This window comes from Rhyacophila brunnea, unplaced genomic scaffold (genome assembly GCF_057557595.1).
Source record: "Rhyacophila brunnea isolate RB1 unplaced genomic scaffold, BYU_Rbru_1.0 scaffold_1, whole genome shotgun sequence".
Lineage (NCBI taxonomy): Eukaryota > Metazoa > Arthropoda > Insecta > Trichoptera > Rhyacophilidae > Rhyacophila > Rhyacophila brunnea.
The window spans coordinates 6069003-6090350 of record NW_028232751.1 but is presented as its reverse complement, the minus strand read 5'-3'; the positions used below and the strand labels follow the sequence as shown (position 1 = coordinate 6090350).

The following is a 21348-nucleotide window of genomic DNA, read 5'->3' as shown; positions in this document are numbered from 1 at the left end:
ACATATAACCACAATTTACTATTGCCAACCTAAAAACTATCAGCATTTAAAAAAAGTAACAGCACAACCACTAACTGAAAGTATATTTGAAATAACTCTGTGTCCGTCCATTTTGTGAATGTCATCTCTTGAGAAAATTTAACCCATGCATGTTGATATACAAAATGAGATATTATTTCATTACGATAAGCTATTTTTCAATAAATCTGTGCACATAAGAGCACTTTGACGTAGTAATACTACTTACATAACTATAATGACAAAAAGCATCCATATAAAATACAATGGTAGTAGGTACATAATATAATTATGTCTACATTTTTTTTGGTTAAATTAAAATCACATACAAATTTCCATTAGTCTCCATAAACTACAGTTTTAATTCTTTGGGTATGATCAATGTCCAGATAAACGAAATAATGAAATAAATCAAAATAGTGAAAATATAATATACAACAATGTCAGAGACTGCTGACATGCCAACACTAGTTATATTTCTCAAAAAATGAATGTTTCAATAATTATTTTTAACATCATACAAAACTAGGAGACGTTCTACATGTATATTATAATATTCAATGTGGATTAATTAATAATGCAAAAATTTTAAATATTTCTTGATGTATAACCAATTTAATAAACAATATATTATAAATTACTCCAATACTAAATATTTGATGAAAAAATGTTGGTTAATACTTATTATTTTGAAAAAAAAAACATTGGTAGACAAATAGTTACATAATAATATGTATTGTGTATGTGTGTTATCTATGCTAATAAGTCAATATTGTATTTTTATTTAGATTCTTCATAATAAATCGTAGCTGGACCACAGACTACCCGAAATCGTAAATTAAGAATGTATGTATTACCAATTTATTAATATGCAACCGAAGTAATGTTTCTTGTATAATAAGAGTATTTATTTTGTTTTAAAAACTAATTATAAAGATATTGCGCATACATTAGATAATTATAGAAAAATCACAGCTATTATAGCATACTTCACAGAAATGTAAAAATAATATCAAATCACATTGGTAATATTAAAATAATGAAATTTAAATAAAAGCTACATTGGAGATGGTATGTATAAAGCAATCACATTAATATTCTCTTACATATTAAATTATGTAAGACTTAAATTTAGTATAAAATATCATGTTTTCTTTGAGACTCTAAATAATATTTAGCGGAAATACACTGGATATTTTGAATTTTACCATTATTAAATGCCTCCGTCCCAATTACATGTTTGACCCAAATCATTAAATCCCTATTAAGACCCTAATCAGCATTAAATTTGAATAGGCAGGAAAGACCAGTTTTCCTTTCACCCCTTCGTTCACACACATAAATAAATTAATACAGTTAATTATTGAAAAAAGTAACCTGGGACATTTTGATTCATTTAGTACAGTAATATTTAACAAAGAAATTATAAATATATCACTTTCAATCAAAACTTAATTTTTAAAGATAATAATAAATGAGTATTAAAGCAGAATAAGTAATTTTGATAATTGAATTTCATTTGATTTGAGCTTCCCCTATGTTTGTATGAAGATTTATATTTTAAATAAATAATCACTTCAATTTAACGGACTAATCCGGGACAAAGGGGTGTCCGTTGAAGCCGAAAAACTATTATATACAAAGCTGTTGAAGAAAACCTTCTTGTATAGAAATGGAGCCTAAATGTATGAAAGTGATGGCAAAAAACGACAAATAGGAGATGTGATTTTCATACAAACCTTGCATTTTTTACATACAAAAATGGCACTTATGGCACTATATAAGCGATTTTTATAGGGAAATCACACAAGACTCTATGTGGAAGAAGATTCAACACTTTTGGTTCTATGGTTATATAATAAAGTGGTTTTCGGAATGCGTATGTAAAAAAATTGACGATTTCCATATTTTAATGTCAATGCGCTTAGCGCTAGAACATTAGCTGGCATGGTTTAAAATTGCTGCAGAAAGTTACGCCATACAATTACAGAACCAAATTATACATGCAATGCTATGTGGTCAGGTGCTAATCATGCACCGAATACTATTTAAGAGCAGTGACTCTTGGATTGAAATTTTAAAGTTAATTTCCACACATGACATAGATTAGAAATTTTGTCTGTTAAATTCAAAATTACTAAAATATGTAATGGGAAAGACATTCAAACAGAGATATGAAGCAATTGTCAAGTTATTATAACTGTCAAGACATCTGTACGCCAACTGTAAGTCAACCACAACAATAAATTTATAATTTTATTATAGTTAAATAATAAATAAATGAAGGTATATCATTAACAAAGATGATTCTCATCAGTGACTTCTTTGGAGCCTAGTGACTGGAATTGGTTCAACTTTTAAGTCGTCAGCTGAATGCAGAACTATTCACATAGATAAGATTTGAAATATTTTACAAGAACGTTCTTTAAAACAGCCTACTTTAATTATTTATAATTGTCATGGATAAATGCACGCATCGTATTTTAGTAGTACTAATGCTATAAAAAAATGATAAATACATTTGTCTATACAAATAATAAATAATTGAAGTAGGCTATTTCAAAACTTCTGTAAAATATTTCAAATGTCAGTTAGAATAGTTCTGCATTCAGCTGACGCAATAGTTGGCTTTATATGGATGATGTTTAATGTTTTCATTTACCATATTCGCACTTATCTTTTTTCCAAATCACAGATAACACAAAAAGTTGTTAAAAATAATATTTAGGAGATGTGCAGCTTAAACGAGTTTCAATAACTTGTAATATTTTGGTAAAAATGTATTAACGTGTGGATCAGAATGCTGGGCACTCAGCAAACAGGGTGAGAGAAAGATTTTTGAAAGCAGTCCTGAGAAGAATCTTTGCGGCTGTATTTGGAGGTTGAAATATGAGGAGTAATATTCATTCTATGGGGGTGAAACAATGACATGGCATAACAATGCAAAAGATGTGCTGGTTTGACCGGTGCATAGAATGGCAGAGGAAGCAAGACAGGCTAATATATGCATCCCTTGAGGGTAAAAAAAGCCAGAGACGACAGGATTGCGCCACAGGAAATTTAGAGATGCTCGGCCAAAATAATTGGAAAGCGGTGCGCTACATCATCAGAAATGTATATGATTTAAAATTGCCATTTTCAGCAGTCGTATTATTAGCTGCGCAAGAGTGATGACAGCTGTCATCCGAAACTCAAAATCAAATCATCAAATAAATCTCACCTATTTTTCTTATAAATAACGAAAATACAAAATCTTACTGTCACCTCTACACGATGCTGTCTTGGGTATATGCATATCACAGTCACGTCTAGATGACACTACCGAGTGAAAAGTTTATAAAAATAATATGATAAAATCTATCATATCTACTGAATGACTCACCGTATGAATAACAACGATGCCAAGAAATTACGGTCGGTCTATAGAAATAATTAACATATTTTTTATTACAATTTCAAAACTATGTGGAAGTCAAATAAACATTGCTTATCTATGTTAATTAACTAGGGCTCATCTCCACTATAAATCTATATATTGTCCCTATTAATTAATTAATAATTACATAAAAAAACTTATCCATTCCCCTTATTGAATTTGTGTACAATGGTGACAATGGTTTTACAATAAAAAAATACTTTAATTATAATTGAAAACCAGTACATCAAAGATACAAAAAAACTAACAAGAGAAAATTGAATCCAAAACAGTAACATGTAAAAATATAAAACTTTTAAAGTAAAAGGCATTCAAAAAAGTTGTTTTGTTGAGTGAAACTTCAATATGGTGCATCGGTGAACACATTCCTGTAAATACAAAACAGGGCAGCACCCCCTTAAGTAAAACCAGTGCCACTCAAGTTGTCTTCCACCAAATGACAGTGTTGCAACCACATAAGTTTCATTTAACATTAGATTTATATTTGAACAAAATATTTCCAATGCCCAAGTGTTCCTTTATGAAAATAATACATTTTAACTTACGCATATTAGCTACAATAAGCATTGTGCATGTTTACATAATAAATATTGAAATTGATGTTATGAATGAAGAGAAGATGGAGAGTTCTATCGTGGGGGAGCAGGCAGCATGCGATCCCACGCGGAGACAAGACGGTCATGCCATTCGCTGCATTTCCCACTCACCACCTCTGACTTTGGTATGATACTGATCGGGAACACACCCTCCTATTAAAAAAGACAAATCTGTATAAGATGGTGATAATTCAAAATCCTACATATTCTTTAAAGCATGCGCTATGCAAAAGCGCTACTTCTCTATTTGTCACAATTGCATGTTGTAGAGCCGGCATATGCAATGCATCAATCACAATTGACCTGTCGATCGAGTGGTGGATTTCAGTCAATCACACCATATGCTTGGCACATAAGAATTGAATCGTGAAAATGTGAAAAACGTGTACATTCAGTTGTAATATTTTATATATATTTGATAAACTATTTTTTAATTCAACCTATAATTCATAAGATTTAAGAATGTAACATTCTATATTGAACGTATAGTACATAATTTGAAAACACTTCAGAGAAATATATAACTACTAGAAAAAAATCTTATTGAGAAAAAAAAATGCCCAGCGGGACTCAAACATCACACTCATATACTAGATGGTATAAATTAACAATGGTTGATCAGGTCAACTAATTTCACTATTGCTTTATTGATAGTAGTTGTATAACCACACATGTATGACCTATCGTCTTGGAGTACGCACGATGCAGACACTAACAAATTTTATAACTATCAACACTCTCCATACTTTACCTTATAGGCTATATCGCTCTGGATTTCGCCCCTGATTCAGGGGTGAAATCCAGATCATGACAGATGCTATTGCACAAAACGTTGGGTTTTCTTCATGATGATTTTCAGACGAATTGTTGTGCGGCCTGCTAATAGTCTCTTGAATGCCCTCGATTGTGAAGTGTAATAACACTCACGCTCTACTTGAGGAATTGAAAATGTATACCATGCCTTTCAGTTGGCGGTCCTCGGTTCAGTAGAAGTTTGTTTCCTCGTGTGTCAGGGCTCTCAGCCTGGCTCGTTTTCTAATTTAATCCCACGATTCATGAGACATCCACTTTCTCTGCTCACTCCATCTGGTGCCAAAAACGGTGCGAGCCGATGACACAATGGCTCCCTTTATAAGGCACCAATCTGCCTCGATGAACTCATATCATATAGAATAATCAGTAATAAAATGTCTACTCACGTTTGTCGTATGCCATAGAGATTCCACGGTTGCAATGAATCTCTCCAGTTCGGCACTGCTTCCAAACAAAAATGCCATTTCCGTTCCCTCTCGCACCTCGCAAAATATAAATTCCTAAAATAATACAAATCATTTTACATTAATATTGTAAAAACAAAATTAAGAATCAATATGTTTTGAATCCAATGTTTGCGTTATGATATTGTATGTCATTGTAGGTAAAATCAATAATTATAATTGATACCTATCACAACACTCATTTTATGCAGCATGCCGACAAAACCACAAGATGTTCTCAGAATTATAAGTTTACTAAATAGTAAACCAATTATATCCTATTTATAAAACTGTTTGTATTAAAAAGTGTAATCTATTTTCATATGAAGCGCCTAGTTTCAAAAGCCTTTAGGTTTTAAAAAGATTTTAGGTAGTTTTGAGAAAAACGAGGAAAAATATTTATCTATTAAATCTGTGAACCTTATGTATTTATATTTTAATCCATTACATTCTGAAGTGTATTTTGGCTTTCCATTTTAGGGGTATTTGAAAAGCACACCCAACCATTTTAGCAGATTTGGAAATTTACCCTAGTTTTTTTGACGGTTTTTGGCATTTTTTAAAATACAATCTTTGGCCATCGTATAAGTAACAAAAATATCCATCTAAATACATATCTAACTCAAAAATTTTCAAAGACCATTTGAGGGGCTTTTAAAACTAGGCGCTTCATATTAAAACCCATGAAATATCTGAAAATTATTGACAAATGCCGTACTTTTTACATTTCTACCAATAAGTCTAACTTCGTGTACTTATTTCTATGTTTGAGAAGTTATGATTTCTTGTTCTGATATGCCAAAATAATAATTTTTAATAAAACTGCTCCCTGTATTATCCTGCATCTAGAATCACTTCAAAGATTTGTAAATATTTTAACAGATGCTCATTCTCAAACCCGATAAAAAAAAATCATCAATAAACTTGGTAGGTAGGTGAAATAAAATCGGTTTTAAGATGCATTCCATTTTAAATTTGGTTGGAAACATGAATACTTAATTTTTTTCTATGCCGTAACTGTTTTAATAAATATTGGACTAAAGATTCAATCACAGATGTCACAAACTAAAAATTAAAAAAATATTTAAAATATAGTACCATTTTTATTATATAATATTTTTTTAAATACAATTTTTTATACTGGTTGGTAAGAATCCCTGCTATTAATTATATTAATTCTGTAGAGAAATTCTTTCTAAACACACTTAATACCAGAATTTATCAATAGATGCCCTAATGAGGTGTAAAAAAAACATTACCAAGTACCTTTTCTAACACGGGAATTAATGGGTTAAGTGAAAGGAGGTGGATTAAACTATCTGTACTTCAAACGGGAATGTAAAAATACATTCAGAAAAGCATATTTAATTCTAGTCATTGTAAGTAAATAATAAATCATAAAAAATGACAGTATAACAAAAATTCAAACATACCAGAATACACCAGTTGTCATCGTTATCAGGAATTTTGAAAGCCGTCAAGTCTTTGACCGATGCACAGGACAGTATTTCAATAGAATGCTGTCCATAATTTGATTCTGAAAACACAAATATTTTGTTACGTTATATTATGTGAAACACTAAAAAGACATTATTTTACGGGAATAAACTATGCGCATGATGCAGAGTTGCTAGTTAGGCTCCACAAAAGTTTAGTGTGCACTATTTAAGTTGAATCTCCGCCCTTCGCCTACAATTAAATGATATTTATTTGCTTTTGTTATTTCTTTTGTTGAAAATGGTACCATATTAAAAATTTCAGTTTTCCCGTGTTTGATAAACTATTTTTTAATTGACAAATAATGCCGGCAAAATTATAAAAAATGTACAACATACAATATAAAATTCACAATCTACGTACACATGTGTTATCAGTAAGTTGTTCACCAGAATAGACGCACACAACACAGGCACCGCCAAATATTTTTTTATTAATGTTGACACTATTTTACAACCCACTATTATTAGCTGTTAAAGGGCTTTATTTTCACATATTATGTAATAATTGTCTTCTAGATTTATGATGAATTTACTACTATAGGATGAATATTATTTATGGTTAAGAATGGAAGACATCTAACTTTAGGCATCTGAAAACAGCATCTCATATTCATATAATAATAACTTCTCTATACATACGTAGTAGTAAATTTATGAAGGCAGTGGGTATCGGATAGATGAGATGCTAAAAGACGTGAATAATCGCACATTGAATCACAAACACAAGAATGCTAACCTGTGATCAATGAAATGATTTATGACTTATTATTAACATAATTTCTCTCTCTTGTAGGAAAGAACACCATCATCAAAAACTTCTTCACGTTTAGTTTGGATTAGGTCCAGGTCACATAATGTTGGTTCTTTGACTGACTTTCAAACTCTTCAGGTCATCACAAGACGTATTGTCCTGTCGATATTTTCGCAAACGACCAGAATCGTCAAAGAGATTGATATAATATTATTGCCACCAATTTTTTTAATATTTCAATTACAGAAAATGAATAAGATGAAATTCGTTTGAAAGATAGTGTAGTACCTGGCAGCTCGTTTTGAAGCATTTCATCATCGAGAGGCTGATTGCGAAGAGTAATGTCACTGTCCATCAGAGACTTTGGTGGCTGCAGCTCTTCGCGGAGAGTGACAATATGTTGGCTGGTGGCTAACAGAGTGCAGCATGGTGGTAATGTCTTTTTGTTTTGATCTGTTTTGGGTCCTTCGAGGGCCTGGCAATCGGGGAATATGAATCAAAAATACTTCTAAATTTAATCTATAACTTCATTATATTATAAATCATTAAATGATTAAATCCTTCTGGCTGTTGGGTGCTGGGAGGAATTTTTCTAGTGATTATTAAATGTTTCCAAAAATATGTATGTTCAATAAAATAATGTCCAATTTATAAATCTTGTGAATTATTCACTGAATATAAAAATAGTTTATTAAATTATAAACAAGTGCAAATACTTTATAACCAAGTGCGATCCTCTGACACCGGCTAGTAATTAGGGTAATCGCTACTTTGATTTAAAATACAAAAACTGATTGTCAATGAGTAATGCAATATAGAAAGTACTTCAGACTATTGTAACAATCATTAGTTAACTTTGTCACAATTAGATAGGACATGCATAGCATAGTGGTTCATCGAGTGGGTAGTTATTACGATAGTTGAAAAATACAATCTTTGGGTTGTATTTTTATTACCCACTAGTGTTGTCGCTATTAGTCTCCCGCACGCAATGTGTTATTAAAATAATATTCTGATATCGCACAATCAAAAAAAAAGTTATAGTTAAAAAGATTATAATACAATATATTTTTTAACAACAATAATTATAAATGATGGTATTTCTCACTAAGAATTTGAGAAACACGGCAGATTAAGGCTATAAAGGCGATAACGCCATGAACATACGCAATTTAGAGATAGTGTATGACCAAAGAGATTGAACTACTATAATGTAGTAATGCATAATTTTTGTATTACATTTCATACAGAATTAATTCAAAATGTTTGTAGTAAGGTTTTATTTTACAACATTTTTATTAGGTCGTATTCTTATTTGTCCGGTACGAATCTTGCAATCGATTTTTAATTAACTTCCCGACTAGCTAGACATTTGAAACTTTTAGAATGTATCAGAACATGATGCTTAATACTTTTAGCCATTTTTAAGTAGAATTAAATTCATTTTCAGTTAATTCTGTTTTGTATGAAAAGTTATTTCGGAAGAAATCTGTAATCCAATCCACTATTATTGGTTGCTAGGGTCCTAACAACTAAATTATTAATATATACGTGCGTTACTATGGAAATCAATATGAGTGTCAAAATGACATTTCAGTATTATTTCTATCAAATACAATATTTTTTGATCGTTTAAGCTAGTCAAGTCAAGTTCATATGATTCAACAGAAAATTTAAAAACGTTGTACATAAAAAGTTCTTTTTACCTTGTAATTATTTAACTGTACCTAGAACAACCAATACTCACTATGTTAGTGGCATGGAATGCATTACATGGAAATAAAAAAGGCACCACACAGGTGCAATTAGGGATTGCAATACAGAATGAATATATGAATACCGGTATTCGTCAAGACATATTACAGAAAAAATAAGTACCTATCAATAAACACAACTATTGAAATATATTTAATACATTATTGTATAGTAACCTAAAGTACCTACCGACATTTATTATGTTGACCTTTGTAAATATGTATAGATCATAATATTTTAGAACTGCTAATTTTTCAAATACTATAAGTCCCGTCTACAGAAAAATCTCTGAAATTCAACGTTCGTTGGGTGTTCTATAAACGTTGTATCAATAGTTATAGAATAAATGGAAATATTTGTCACGAATGTTTTCTTTTTCGAAATATGTTAATTTATCGCGACAATTCTTTATTTAGTATATTTGAGGGATTTTGTTTTAATTTTATTTAACTTTTGTTGGTTTCTAGTCAGTATATTTAATATACAATGCAGTAGTAAGTAATGAAAAAATAACATATACGTGTATGCTTTCTTAATACTGAAACTACAGGCATTTTGGATTTTTGAAACCGGTCCTTCGGAATCGATAAATAATTGAATACCGGTTTTGAAATACCGGTATTACAATCCCTAGGTGCAATCAAATCTCGCTTAGATTATTCACTTATGTACTGTTATTTTTCCATGATTGTTTGTCTAAATAATAATGGCTCATCTTATAAGATTTTTTTTTGCTTATTATGCTAATAGAAGGCATTTTTTCTGTGTATCCCCGGAAAATACGTTCTAGGAGTAATACTATTTTTGCAATATACAGTGGAAATGTTTACTCGGTTACCTGGGCAGCATGCATTAGAAGTCCTTGCAGCCACTGCGAGGCAGTGTCATCGTCAGGTGCGGCCATCTGAAGAGCGCCACCTGCTATCGCACTCAGAGCTATCTCAAAACAGTGTGGTCTGCCTTGGAGGTCCGTGCACCTTAACAAACGATAACCATTCTTTTCATTGATATACAATTAATATTCAATCCACATAATCAGGACCGAAATTGTCCAAATTGATTATTAAATTATGTGTATTATAGGTATTATTATTATTATTATTATTATTATTATCAATGGCGTTACATAGAGCAACTAAACAGGTTAAGAGCATACATAAGTGAAACGGAAAATAATTTTCAACAGTATGTGGAATGAAATTTCGCAGTCGTCGCCAATCGGAGACTGATAGTTGAGGTGTGAGCACATCAATTTGTTTTGTGATGGCGTCAGAGGAATATATTCTTAAATCGTGTAAAGATGACTAAAAAACGTTCCGCATGTACTTGAAAAAGAAAACATGTCAATGAATATACTATTATTAATACAAATATAAAAATAAACATTACATTAAAAGGACGCATGTTGAATTTTTATGACAAATTATATTTCGTTCGGCTCGTGTCATTTGCACAATCCGCGCATAGCCTAGTCACGATCTTTTTAGACCATGCCTCACCTGAAGTATAGCCTTAACCGGGCAATAGCGTATTTTGCAGAGCACAGAATAACCAAAAGAATATTACCTTATTATCATTCCTGAATGCAAGTTTAACATAGTGGCCACTAATAAACCATTTTGGAATTACCCTAAATCCCAACCAACCAACCCATCCCATGAAAAATGTCAATCACGAATCTCAAGAAATTATTTTTCTGAAATTTTAAGAATTCTCATTTTACGAAGAAGTCAATTTCGAGAGATCTGTGATGCCGGCTATGAATCAATGTGAACAGGTACCTATTATTAGTACCTACCTTGAATCAAATCACAAAAGTCGGTAGCCGATATTAATGAAATTTGAGAACCACTTCAGTTTCATAGCTAGTTAATTTCGTAAGATGTATGTAGATAAATTGATATCACTTTGGCTGGAATCTGATGAACGCAGATTCGTGTTCTGCAGGTGCCGTATATTTTTTAATACTCTTTCTAATAGGTGTGTTACTAAGTTATTATTTAGATATATCAAAAATTTTTCTTCTTTTCTTCTTTTGACCATGTCCGATCCTAATAGGATCATATGGACCTCCACAGAGTGGAGGTTTGTATTAACAGATTTTTTATTTTTACGAGAAATGGATGTCAGCCACTTGCTCAACCTATTAGGACCATACTCTGACTCATGCACAAATTGAAAAACAATATGTGAACTTGCCAGACCCAGGATTCGAACCTGGGACCCTCGACACTATAGACCGGCGCTTAATCCACGCGGCCATCGTGGGTGTTCAAAAAAAAAATATTTAAACACTTAAAATATTTTTTTAAATTCTGACAGTTAAAAACGATTAACCGGTTAGTTATTCGTAAAAAAACCGCCAATGACGAAGTATTTTTTCCCGGTTAATTGGATGCCCTAGTGCAGCCTGGAGTGAGTTACGACTGCTTTCCACCATCTTTTCTCCTAAGCTCTCGAACACCAACACACACCTGGGAGAGCCTGGAAGTTCTTTTCTACTCTGAACAGCCACCAGACAACAAAAACGTGGTCTCTAGAGTTAATGGACTAATCTGAGTTTAAATATAATATTCACAATAAAAGCATTGCAATACACTATACAAACCTACGAACTCCGAGTACACTATCAAGGTAAATTGTGTCGGTTTGTGGTGTGGTTGATCCATATGCCAGTACCCCCGATCTAGAAAAGTAGTAAAAAATTTGATAAAGAAGAGAATGGTTAAATGAATTCATTCACCCATATGATGTGTGGTGTATTCGACAGCATAGAGATATTCACAGAAACAAAACCAGTCAAAAACACCACATTGTCAAAAAACAGTAGAGCCACAAACCATACTAGCATGTTTTAATTAGCTTAACCACTCTATCGCCGAGCGCCCGCCGGTGGGCACTTTGTGATGTCATTCACACGCCACGCGCCCACCCATGGGCGCTTTGTTTTAAAATCGTAATGAACGTGTCTAATTATTTTTTTTAAATGAAAGACACCTCCGAATATCCCAATGAACCATACACCACACAGAAATATTCATAAATCAAAGTAGTTATCAAGACAATACGATCTTTGTATCTAGGGCTGACACATATGCCGGCGTAAAATGACATGACATCACTGTTGGACAATTTTTATTATTTGTTTATGTAAGTCTTTTCTAAGTATCTAGAAACGAAAACGGCAATAATTGATGAAGAAACGCCTATTCCACTTGTGAACAATGCTGTTTTTGTTTCTATAATTTTTAATAGCCATAATAATTTTACGACAGGCGCCTCATTATTCATATCCATAAGTTGAGTGAATAGCTTTATTTTTACGACTTCCATAATATAAAATTAAAAATAATTTACCCGATAAAAGTTACAAGTGACAAGTGACATGGGTAGCTTTGTAATGCGCTGTCCAAATGAAGCAATACTTTGCCGCATTTTCGAGCGAGGCGAGACGCGCCAGACGGAAATCACCGCGAGTGCGGCTTGTGTACACATCGCGAGACTCAAATCGTATCATGTGGGCAAAACTTTATATGTATGTATTGCAGTAGTGTTTTATTATGATTTCCGATAGAATAATATTAGATGCATGGTTATATTTGCCACTTATTTATCAAGTAATATTATATTTTTGTTTCATGTTGAGCGCGTTTCAGTGTGCATTTCATAATTTTTCTAAGTTTGTAATATTATTTCGTAAATTTTCGGTGAATTTTATTATTCCTAAAATAGAGTACCTACCTTTAAACATTGATAGTGTGTAATAGATATATTTGTGTGTTTGTGTTTTGTCACCCTTCAAAATGGAAGATGATCATAATAATCCTGAGCAAGAAGCCGATGATATTTTATTTTCGACACAAGAATCCGAAGATGAGAAAATTATTGAAATAAAATAAAAAATCTAAAAAACACTATTATAGAATTTATGATGAGATGACCCTGAAAATGATGACCGTGAATAGTGATGACCCTGAATAGTGAAGACTGAATTCTAAGTGAAAAAATACATCAATAATAATAAAAGTGAAAAAAATACTTATATATAATATAATAATATAAAAAATAAATAAATATTGTTGGGTGACAGCCCTGAGTGAAAAATATATCGTAGTTTTCCATGAAAAATTAATACAATCTATGTTACCATACATAATATGTGAGTATTACTATACATTATATGTTTATTTCAACTTTTTCTATTTTTTTTAGTTTTTTAAAAATGTGTGGCATATAGGTGTTAATTTGATTTTAACTCTTGGCGATAGAGTGGTTAATGGCAGAAAGTCCCCCAGAGAAGACACACAGGACAATTAATAATTCTTCGCATATAAAGGAGAAAGATTTAATCTCCATTATGTGCAGGACCGGGCTAAAGGGGATATCGTCGCTAATTTTCTACAAACACGTATCTCAATTTTTGTCAGTTTTGAGTTGTTTGATGTAATGAATTCAGAATTTGAATACGCACATATTCCACTAACACATATCTCAAAACATACTTTATAACATAATAGATTTAAGCAATAACAAAAAACTCGTATCACAATAAAAAACTTTTATAAATAATATAAACTCGTATCTAGAGTTACGTGTTTGTAAGTATACAGAACACTGAACTCCGACAGATGATTATACTGAAGCTCTTTCTCGTAAGTCAAGATACGTGTTTACTGCAGTAATATTCGCAGTAAAGTTGCAACGCATTTTCATATCTTCAACAATATGACTGATCAGTCGAAAGTATAGTGCGATAAATTGAAGAAACATAACATTTTTTTCATGAAAATATGTGTAACTATAGATACTAAATGGATATTTCATAGAAGAAAATTTATTTCTAAATTAAAAACTGGGAGAATAAAGTTGTTATTTGCCTCTCCCGAAAAGTTGTGTTTTTTGAGATACGTGTTTGTAGAAAATTAGCGACGATGTCCCCTTAAGCCCAGGGCTGGCGAATCAATAGGGACCCTGGAACTCCATAAATCATAAAATCCATACAGCATCTTTGAATACTATCTTTTTTAAATACGTTCTGATCAGTAGTTGCATTTTTTGGGTCCCCCAATATGCTTTAGCCCAGAGCCCCTTCAAGAGTAAGCCCGACCCTGCTGATGTGTGTTATACACACATTAGGTAATGTCCGCAGCATATGCAGTTTTGGCCTATTATTTATTTGTGGAGGAGTCCGGCCCCTGAGAGGTCTACCATTGGATCTATAACAGATGGGAATGGCTGATATAAGGTCCTTCAATATTCCTGGCAATCATATATGTAGTATTACTATTCTTCAATATGTACTTATATGCACAAATATCAATATATTATATTCCTGTGTCATGGCAAATAATATAAATAGAAATGTACATCAGACACAGATATGTCCAAGTGTATGTAGTATGAAACTTAAAGCCGTTCACCAATAATAAATAAATGAAATGTGTATAATATTTAAAATAACGAAATGAAAGTGCTACACGAGGATAAAATTTGCCTTGGGTCAAATGCCTGACTAAACATTTTTCTGACCTATACTTAGTACTATACTTTAATAACTTACTTTAAAACAAAAAAACTGGGACGCCAATACTTTTGCTTCTCCGTCTTGTACATGAGGAATCCTTCTAGTGGAGGTCCAAAAGGACTGGCTGGACGTCCCGTGTTGCAGGAAGTTGAACAGCTGCTACCCACCATCCCGTAAAATAGACTTCCTTCATACTAGAAAATACATAAGACATGAAAACTGAATGAAAAATCATAAATAGTATATAATATTGTAATAAATTTATTTCCACCCTGGCAAAGTAAAACTGTTGGAACACTTTACATGAAGATTGTTAGTCATTCATTCATTTTCTATTTTCATAATCGTATGTAACACAAGGAAAGAGATACGAATATTACACTTACTATAAATCTTTAGTTTATTAAAATAATATAAAATACCATTTATGCCACAATATGGCCACCACTAATTATAGATCATAAGAACATTTTTTTACAATAATTCGTTTTTGGACATTCAGTCAACGCATTAATCCATGCTCTAGATTTAAATACGCATTGATGATAAACGACAATAGCGAGATTCAAACGATGACCATGGCATTCTGCCCACTACTCCACAGAGGGTGTTTACAAATAAAATTATATTTAAATATTTAAAAAACAGTAACATACTATGCTGACAGATGTTGTTTTCGCCAACACTCTATTCAGACAGTCCCGTTTCTTCCAAATTATGGATGGAATGTTTCCTAGCGTCATTGTGGGTCCGATTATCACACGGCTGTTCCGAGAACTCCATTCCAACGATGACACCAGTCGATGACAGAGGTATCGATCTCCAGTAATCAAAATACACTGACAAGAGCCTAACTTGTCAAATATCTGCACATATTGACTGTCAGGACCAATCTGAAAAACAATACATTCAAGTTTTAATACGGCTTAAGGTAAAGTAGTCACTACAATGAATGAGTGCAATAAAGATTTACACAATGGCAATATTACTGTTTGGTGTGCGATTACATAAATCTTACCACTACAATATCAAGCTGGTCGTGAGTTAGATAGCATCGCAGATTGTATGTTGACTTTCCATGTTCAACATCTGCCACATAAAGTGCTCTGTCAGTAATGAATACTAGAAGCGGCGTCCACTGACCGGTTTCTCGACAATAAGCTGACCTTACTTTTAACATCTGAAAAATAATAATGAAACCATAAAGATAACCATAAGTTTGTTAACAAACGATATATTTTGACAACAAAACATAAGGACATTCTTACCCTATGAAGTATTTCAGATGAGTCTCCAAATAGTTCGAGTTTAAGTTTCTCACAGCACTCGATGGCAACATTTTCTTCAAAGCTGTCAAAATACGACGGTTCATCAGCTGTCATCAACTTTACAGATATACGCTTGTTCTCTATAACTTCTTTGTTAATCATTGAGTCCAGATACTTTGCTGAAACTTTAAAATTGGGCGATATTTTTTCATTTGCAGGGAAGCAAATATTTGGGAATTTCAAAGACTCCTCTTTTAACTTCTTTTGGAAGAAACTGTTTTGCTCCAATTTTGAGTCCAGTGATTTTTTCTGACAAACATTTTTTAAAAATCTATTGATGAGTGAGGTTTTACGATGTGCTAATTTTGTGTGCATTTCGTTTCCATCGATTATCTCCAATGTTTCTTCGAATTCCGAATAGTCATTTGATGCATCTTGAGAAATACTTCCAGTATCTTTGTTAGCGTCGGATAACAGCGCTTTAGATGCCTTTTCATATCTCATGATATTCCTCTGTTTTAATGGGGATGACAAATGTTTCGACACCTTGGCGTTTTCTGCCAATTCGAGAATGTAGTTGGACAATCGCAACCTAGCTTTGTCTACACTTTCTGAGAGAGTATCTGTCTCAGAAGATAGATCAAAAGAACCCTTACGCTGTTCTAATTCTTTTGGATTATTTGTAAGATCCTTTAAAATGACATCTTCGCCAGTTTTAAGGGGCCCATCATTTTCTTGTAGCATTTTTTCAGCAGTAGGTTCTGTTTTCACACTGTCATTAATGGGAGTGAATGTGTCTTTGGAGGTATCAAATGTAGTTTGAAATGCATCATATTCATAGCTGTATGAGACACCTTTGTGCTCATACACTGTGCTTTCGCAATTTACAATATATTTATTGCGAAGGAGAGCCATTTTGCCATATGAATTTTCATCATCCAACGTATAATTGTTTTGTGACTTCCAGTCGATGAAAGTTTTCCCATTATCCTTCTTCATATCCAGAGTAAGATTTTGTTTGGAAATGTCACTTTGGTTTTTAATGTTGTTGAATTCGTCTTCGGATTGAAGTGATTCATATTTGTTGGAGTCCATTTTGTTACATTTTCTTCTGAGTTGATCGTCGACTTCGTGTGTGAAGTTTCTGCAAAAACCATCTCCTCGAACCCTGGCTTCTTTTACAACTGTGTAGTTTTCATTGAAGCCAGCATCAAAGCTCTTCGAAAGAAAACTTCGATCACATTTTGATTCAATATCCCCAGGTAAAACTTCCAAAACGCTTTGGCAATCTTCAGAACCTTCGGGAACCCCCCGCTCGGCAATAGTAAGACCAAAGTTAATATTCTTATAAATATTCTTTAGAGAACCAAACAAATTCTTTGAATCGAGAAGGTTTCTTACACCCTTAGAAGTTTCCGTGCGGTGTTTAGCACTATCATGCTCTTCTATAATGTCAGTTTTAATGTAGCGCTTCTTTTTGAGAGAAGATTTCTTGAGGCAGCTAGCTCTGGGTAGAATTTCACTCATTTGCATCATGCATTGGCCATCAGCATCTGGCTTATTTGGATCAGAATGATTGTTTATGTCTGCATCCGAAAAATACATAGTTTTCATCATGGGCCTCAGAATGTTATTTTCAATACAATCACATGAATAAGACTTTTGTGTGTTATCACATTTTTTGGAGGCGTTCAAATTATACTTGACGTTGGTATCAGAATCGGAAGATATGGTTTGACTAGAGGAAGTTTCCGATTCGGAACTCAAGTTTGAATCTGAACTGCTGCAACTGCACATGTACAGTTGGTGTTGATCAACTGGAGATTCATTTTGACTTTTGTGACTGTCTTCCCGACCGCATTTACACATTGACATTTTCTTTACACATGTATCAGAGTCGCACGGTTTTTTATTATTCTTCATAATGTCGCTACCAATATTTTGATATTCGTAAATTCCACTGTTATCAGGAAAACCAGTAACATCCGTGTTGCCATAGGTAAGTACATCAGATTGAGTATTTCGAAGGGATATATCCTGCTGTGGATCAAAATATGGGGTATCACCAACAGCACACCATGAATAACGTCCGATTGAGGGATTTTGCTTCCGGAAACTACTTCCAGCAAGATAGCTCATGGATATCTGCGGCCTGTATGACACGAAACCGTGCTCAATATGAATATTGTCTGTTTTTGTATTGTTCAATATGTCCTCATGAAATGAAACTCTCTTCTTGGGTTGAGATTGATTGGATTTTTTTTTACATTTCCTGCGGTAGACAATATCATCTGAAGCTGATTTCATTGTTTCTGACATTATTGTAGATTTTTCAAATTCACAAGAATCAGTCTTTAGAACGACGTCAGGCAAATTTTCGCTCTTTTTCTTCATCACTGATTTTTTATTAAACTGCTCCAGTGTTTCAGAAACATCAAAATTATGCATGGGGGGAGTTACATTTTGATTCTCAATATCACTTTGGGTCATGACATCATCAGGGTTTAAGTATTTTTTTATGTTGACAGCTACAGCCGACTTGCAAACATTTTCAGACTCACTTTCATGGCTTAACTTAGTATCATCATCATAAATTGATGAACCATCACAAACAAGTTCTTCGGCTCCCACCAGACTCAAGGTCATGCCAGCGGGACATTCGCTTATTAGTTCAGAAGTTTCGCTATCCAAGCATAAAACACCTGAATCACCAGGAGTTTCTGGGAGTGAACTACAAACGCTTGATATCATTGCACCTGACCCTTGAAAAGATAGATCTGTAGGTTCAATCTTCAAAGTGATATTCCTTGACTTACCATCGGTCGGTAAAATATCTGGACTTGAGAATTTTGTATTCATCGAATCAGTCATGTCAGACTGTATTACAGAAGCTTCCGATGCTTCAGTGTGCTCTTGCTTTAAAAAACATTCTGAATAAGTTGATAGACCTTCCATTCCATTTGTCTGATATTTATGCAGTTGTTGAAAAACTCTTTCTTTATCTGCTTCCGATGATACATCGGAATTTGTCGGTTTAACTATGAATATGTCATCTGATTGTGTTGTAGCTAGGTCCAAAATGCCACCCATCGAAACTGGTGTGTTGTCCATGTTTCTACTGAAATAAATAATTACAATGATGAAAATTAGTTGAATAAGCATATATTTGGTGAAGGTACTATATAACGGTTTCACCGAATCTGTTAAAATTCAGCACTCAGTTTGTAACCAACCTATACAATTTATAAAAATTTACAGACCTATACGTAATTCTGATTTATGAACTCAAAATCTTTTTTTATGATTACATTACGACATTATAAGATAACATGATATAGATAGGTACCAATGGACTATAATGAATACTAATTTTAATGAAGGACCTCATTAAATATATTATTGTAAAAGAACATTCGATTTGCAAATAAGTGTATATATGCATGATACTTAAAAAATGATTTAAATGATTTGTTTTTGAAGAATAATTGTTTTAGAGACTCCTAAGACCATGGAGGATGTAGAGTTTTGCTTGAAGAAAGGATAATGCCATTTCAGGATTGTGACAATCCTTAAATAGGTAATATTATGATATCTTGTACTTTATAATGATAATACCATATGGCTGCGTAAAGATACAGTGCTCCATATCATCAAAAACTTGAAAATGGGCTGCAATTCACATTTTTTAATGTAGAAATCATTTGCTCTACCAATTCATACCATGTAAATCAATTAAAAATTATTATGCTTAATACAATTTTATTTTAAGAATCCTGCTCCAGAGTACCGATACAAAAGTTAGTGTAACCCAAAAACAAACAAAATCCTATGGTGAGGTTTTGGATCTGAATTAGAAAGTGTCAACGGATTAATCGCAACGACCGCCATTGTTTCATTTTGCTCTGTCATCGATAGGTTGAATTGAATCATATTTATTATCGGTAATATTTTTTTTATTGTTTAACATTGCAGAAACTGGTGTCATGTTCATGATGATGTCCACATTTTAAAACTGTGAATTACAGGCCGGTTTTCAAGGTACCTATTTTAAATGATAAGATGTACCACATTTTTACTGAACGGCAAACTGTTACAATTAGTATCATTTCGCCAATAAGACAAAACAATTTAGATACAAATCGTCTATAATTACCTACCAATAGATTATGTTTAGAAAGTTTAGATACCAACAAAAGCATAGTTAAGCCAAAATATTATGTTTAGGCAAATATGTAGAAATTATCAATGGCAACTCAATAAAAACTACACTATTCAAAGAAAAGAAATAGGTTTCGCCCGCTAAGGATGTATATTTTCGCAAATTTCACAGCAAAGCAAGCATAATCGATTTACACATTCAACATGAGTCAGACTTTAAATGATATTATGGGAACATCCCTGATTCATTTGTAGTATTTTACAACGCTGCAATACAACTTATAAAATTATTTACATGCAATAGTATGTATTAGTCTTGACACTAACTACGATACAAGCTTTGATAACACCTTGACAAGGAATCGTACTTTGTGATTACTGTCAATAAGTGTCAGTTTATACCGATGACTAAAACACGTTAATTTGGCAAACGTTCAGTCCTGACGATTACTATGTCAGATTTCATGGTCTCAGTATATCTAAGTTCAACCTGCCATTCGCACCGATAACATTAAATTGAAGTAAGAACAAGATAATGCGCATCTACGAAAATAATATTGGAATAACAATCAAGAGCAAATCACACAATCCATATTACTGTACTTGTTGATAGTTCACTTAAAACAAACAACGCTTCTTACTGTCAATTCTATGTTAGCACGGTCTTTGAAAACTCTGCAGACTTCATTTTCTATTCCCGAATAATTGTTTTTCCGACATCCACAAACGTCAATAATCCTCGGCAGCCATTTTGCGTATTGCTTGCCAAAATTCAGTGTCGAGTGTTGCCATATGTTTGTCACCGAATTATAGTACGCAGCCATAAAAATTATAGTATTTCGGCCAAAAATATAGTACTCGTTAAAAATGACCAATACTTTTCTGCATTTTCAAAAAATTTCACGTAAAATGATTAACGAGAGCTTATTTTTAGATACATTCTTATAGGCAAATTCAAGTAATTACGTAATTCCGCTTTTACACCAAAGGTAATTATCAAGACCCTTTTTTAGACAAAATTTCTTATCGGCAAAGTCAAGTACAGACCTACAAACTTATCTAAAGAATGGGATGAGGGAGTCACTGT

The 21348-nt window shown here is 32.8% G+C and overlaps 1 protein-coding gene across 1 annotated transcript; it reads right to left on the bottom strand.

The window, feature by feature from the left end:
* Positions 1-2702: 2702 nt before the first annotated feature.
* prd1 (pleckstrin homology domain-containing protein pruning defect 1) lies at positions 2703-21021 on the bottom strand. The gene is made up of 11 exons (XM_085940866.1): positions 20903-21021; positions 16104-19221; positions 15854-16015; positions 15492-15728; positions 14872-15029; positions 11920-11997; positions 10150-10288; positions 7845-8031; positions 6740-6843; positions 5250-5363; positions 2703-4203 (listed from the first exon to the last, which is right to left on the bottom strand). Exons 2-11 carry the CDS (start codon positions 19212-19214, stop codon positions 4084-4086), a joined length of 4410 nt encoding a protein of 1469 aa, XP_085796992.1. The 5' UTR covers positions 19215-19221; positions 20903-21021; the 3' UTR covers positions 2703-4083.
* Between the last annotated feature and the right edge of the window lie 327 nt (positions 21022-21348).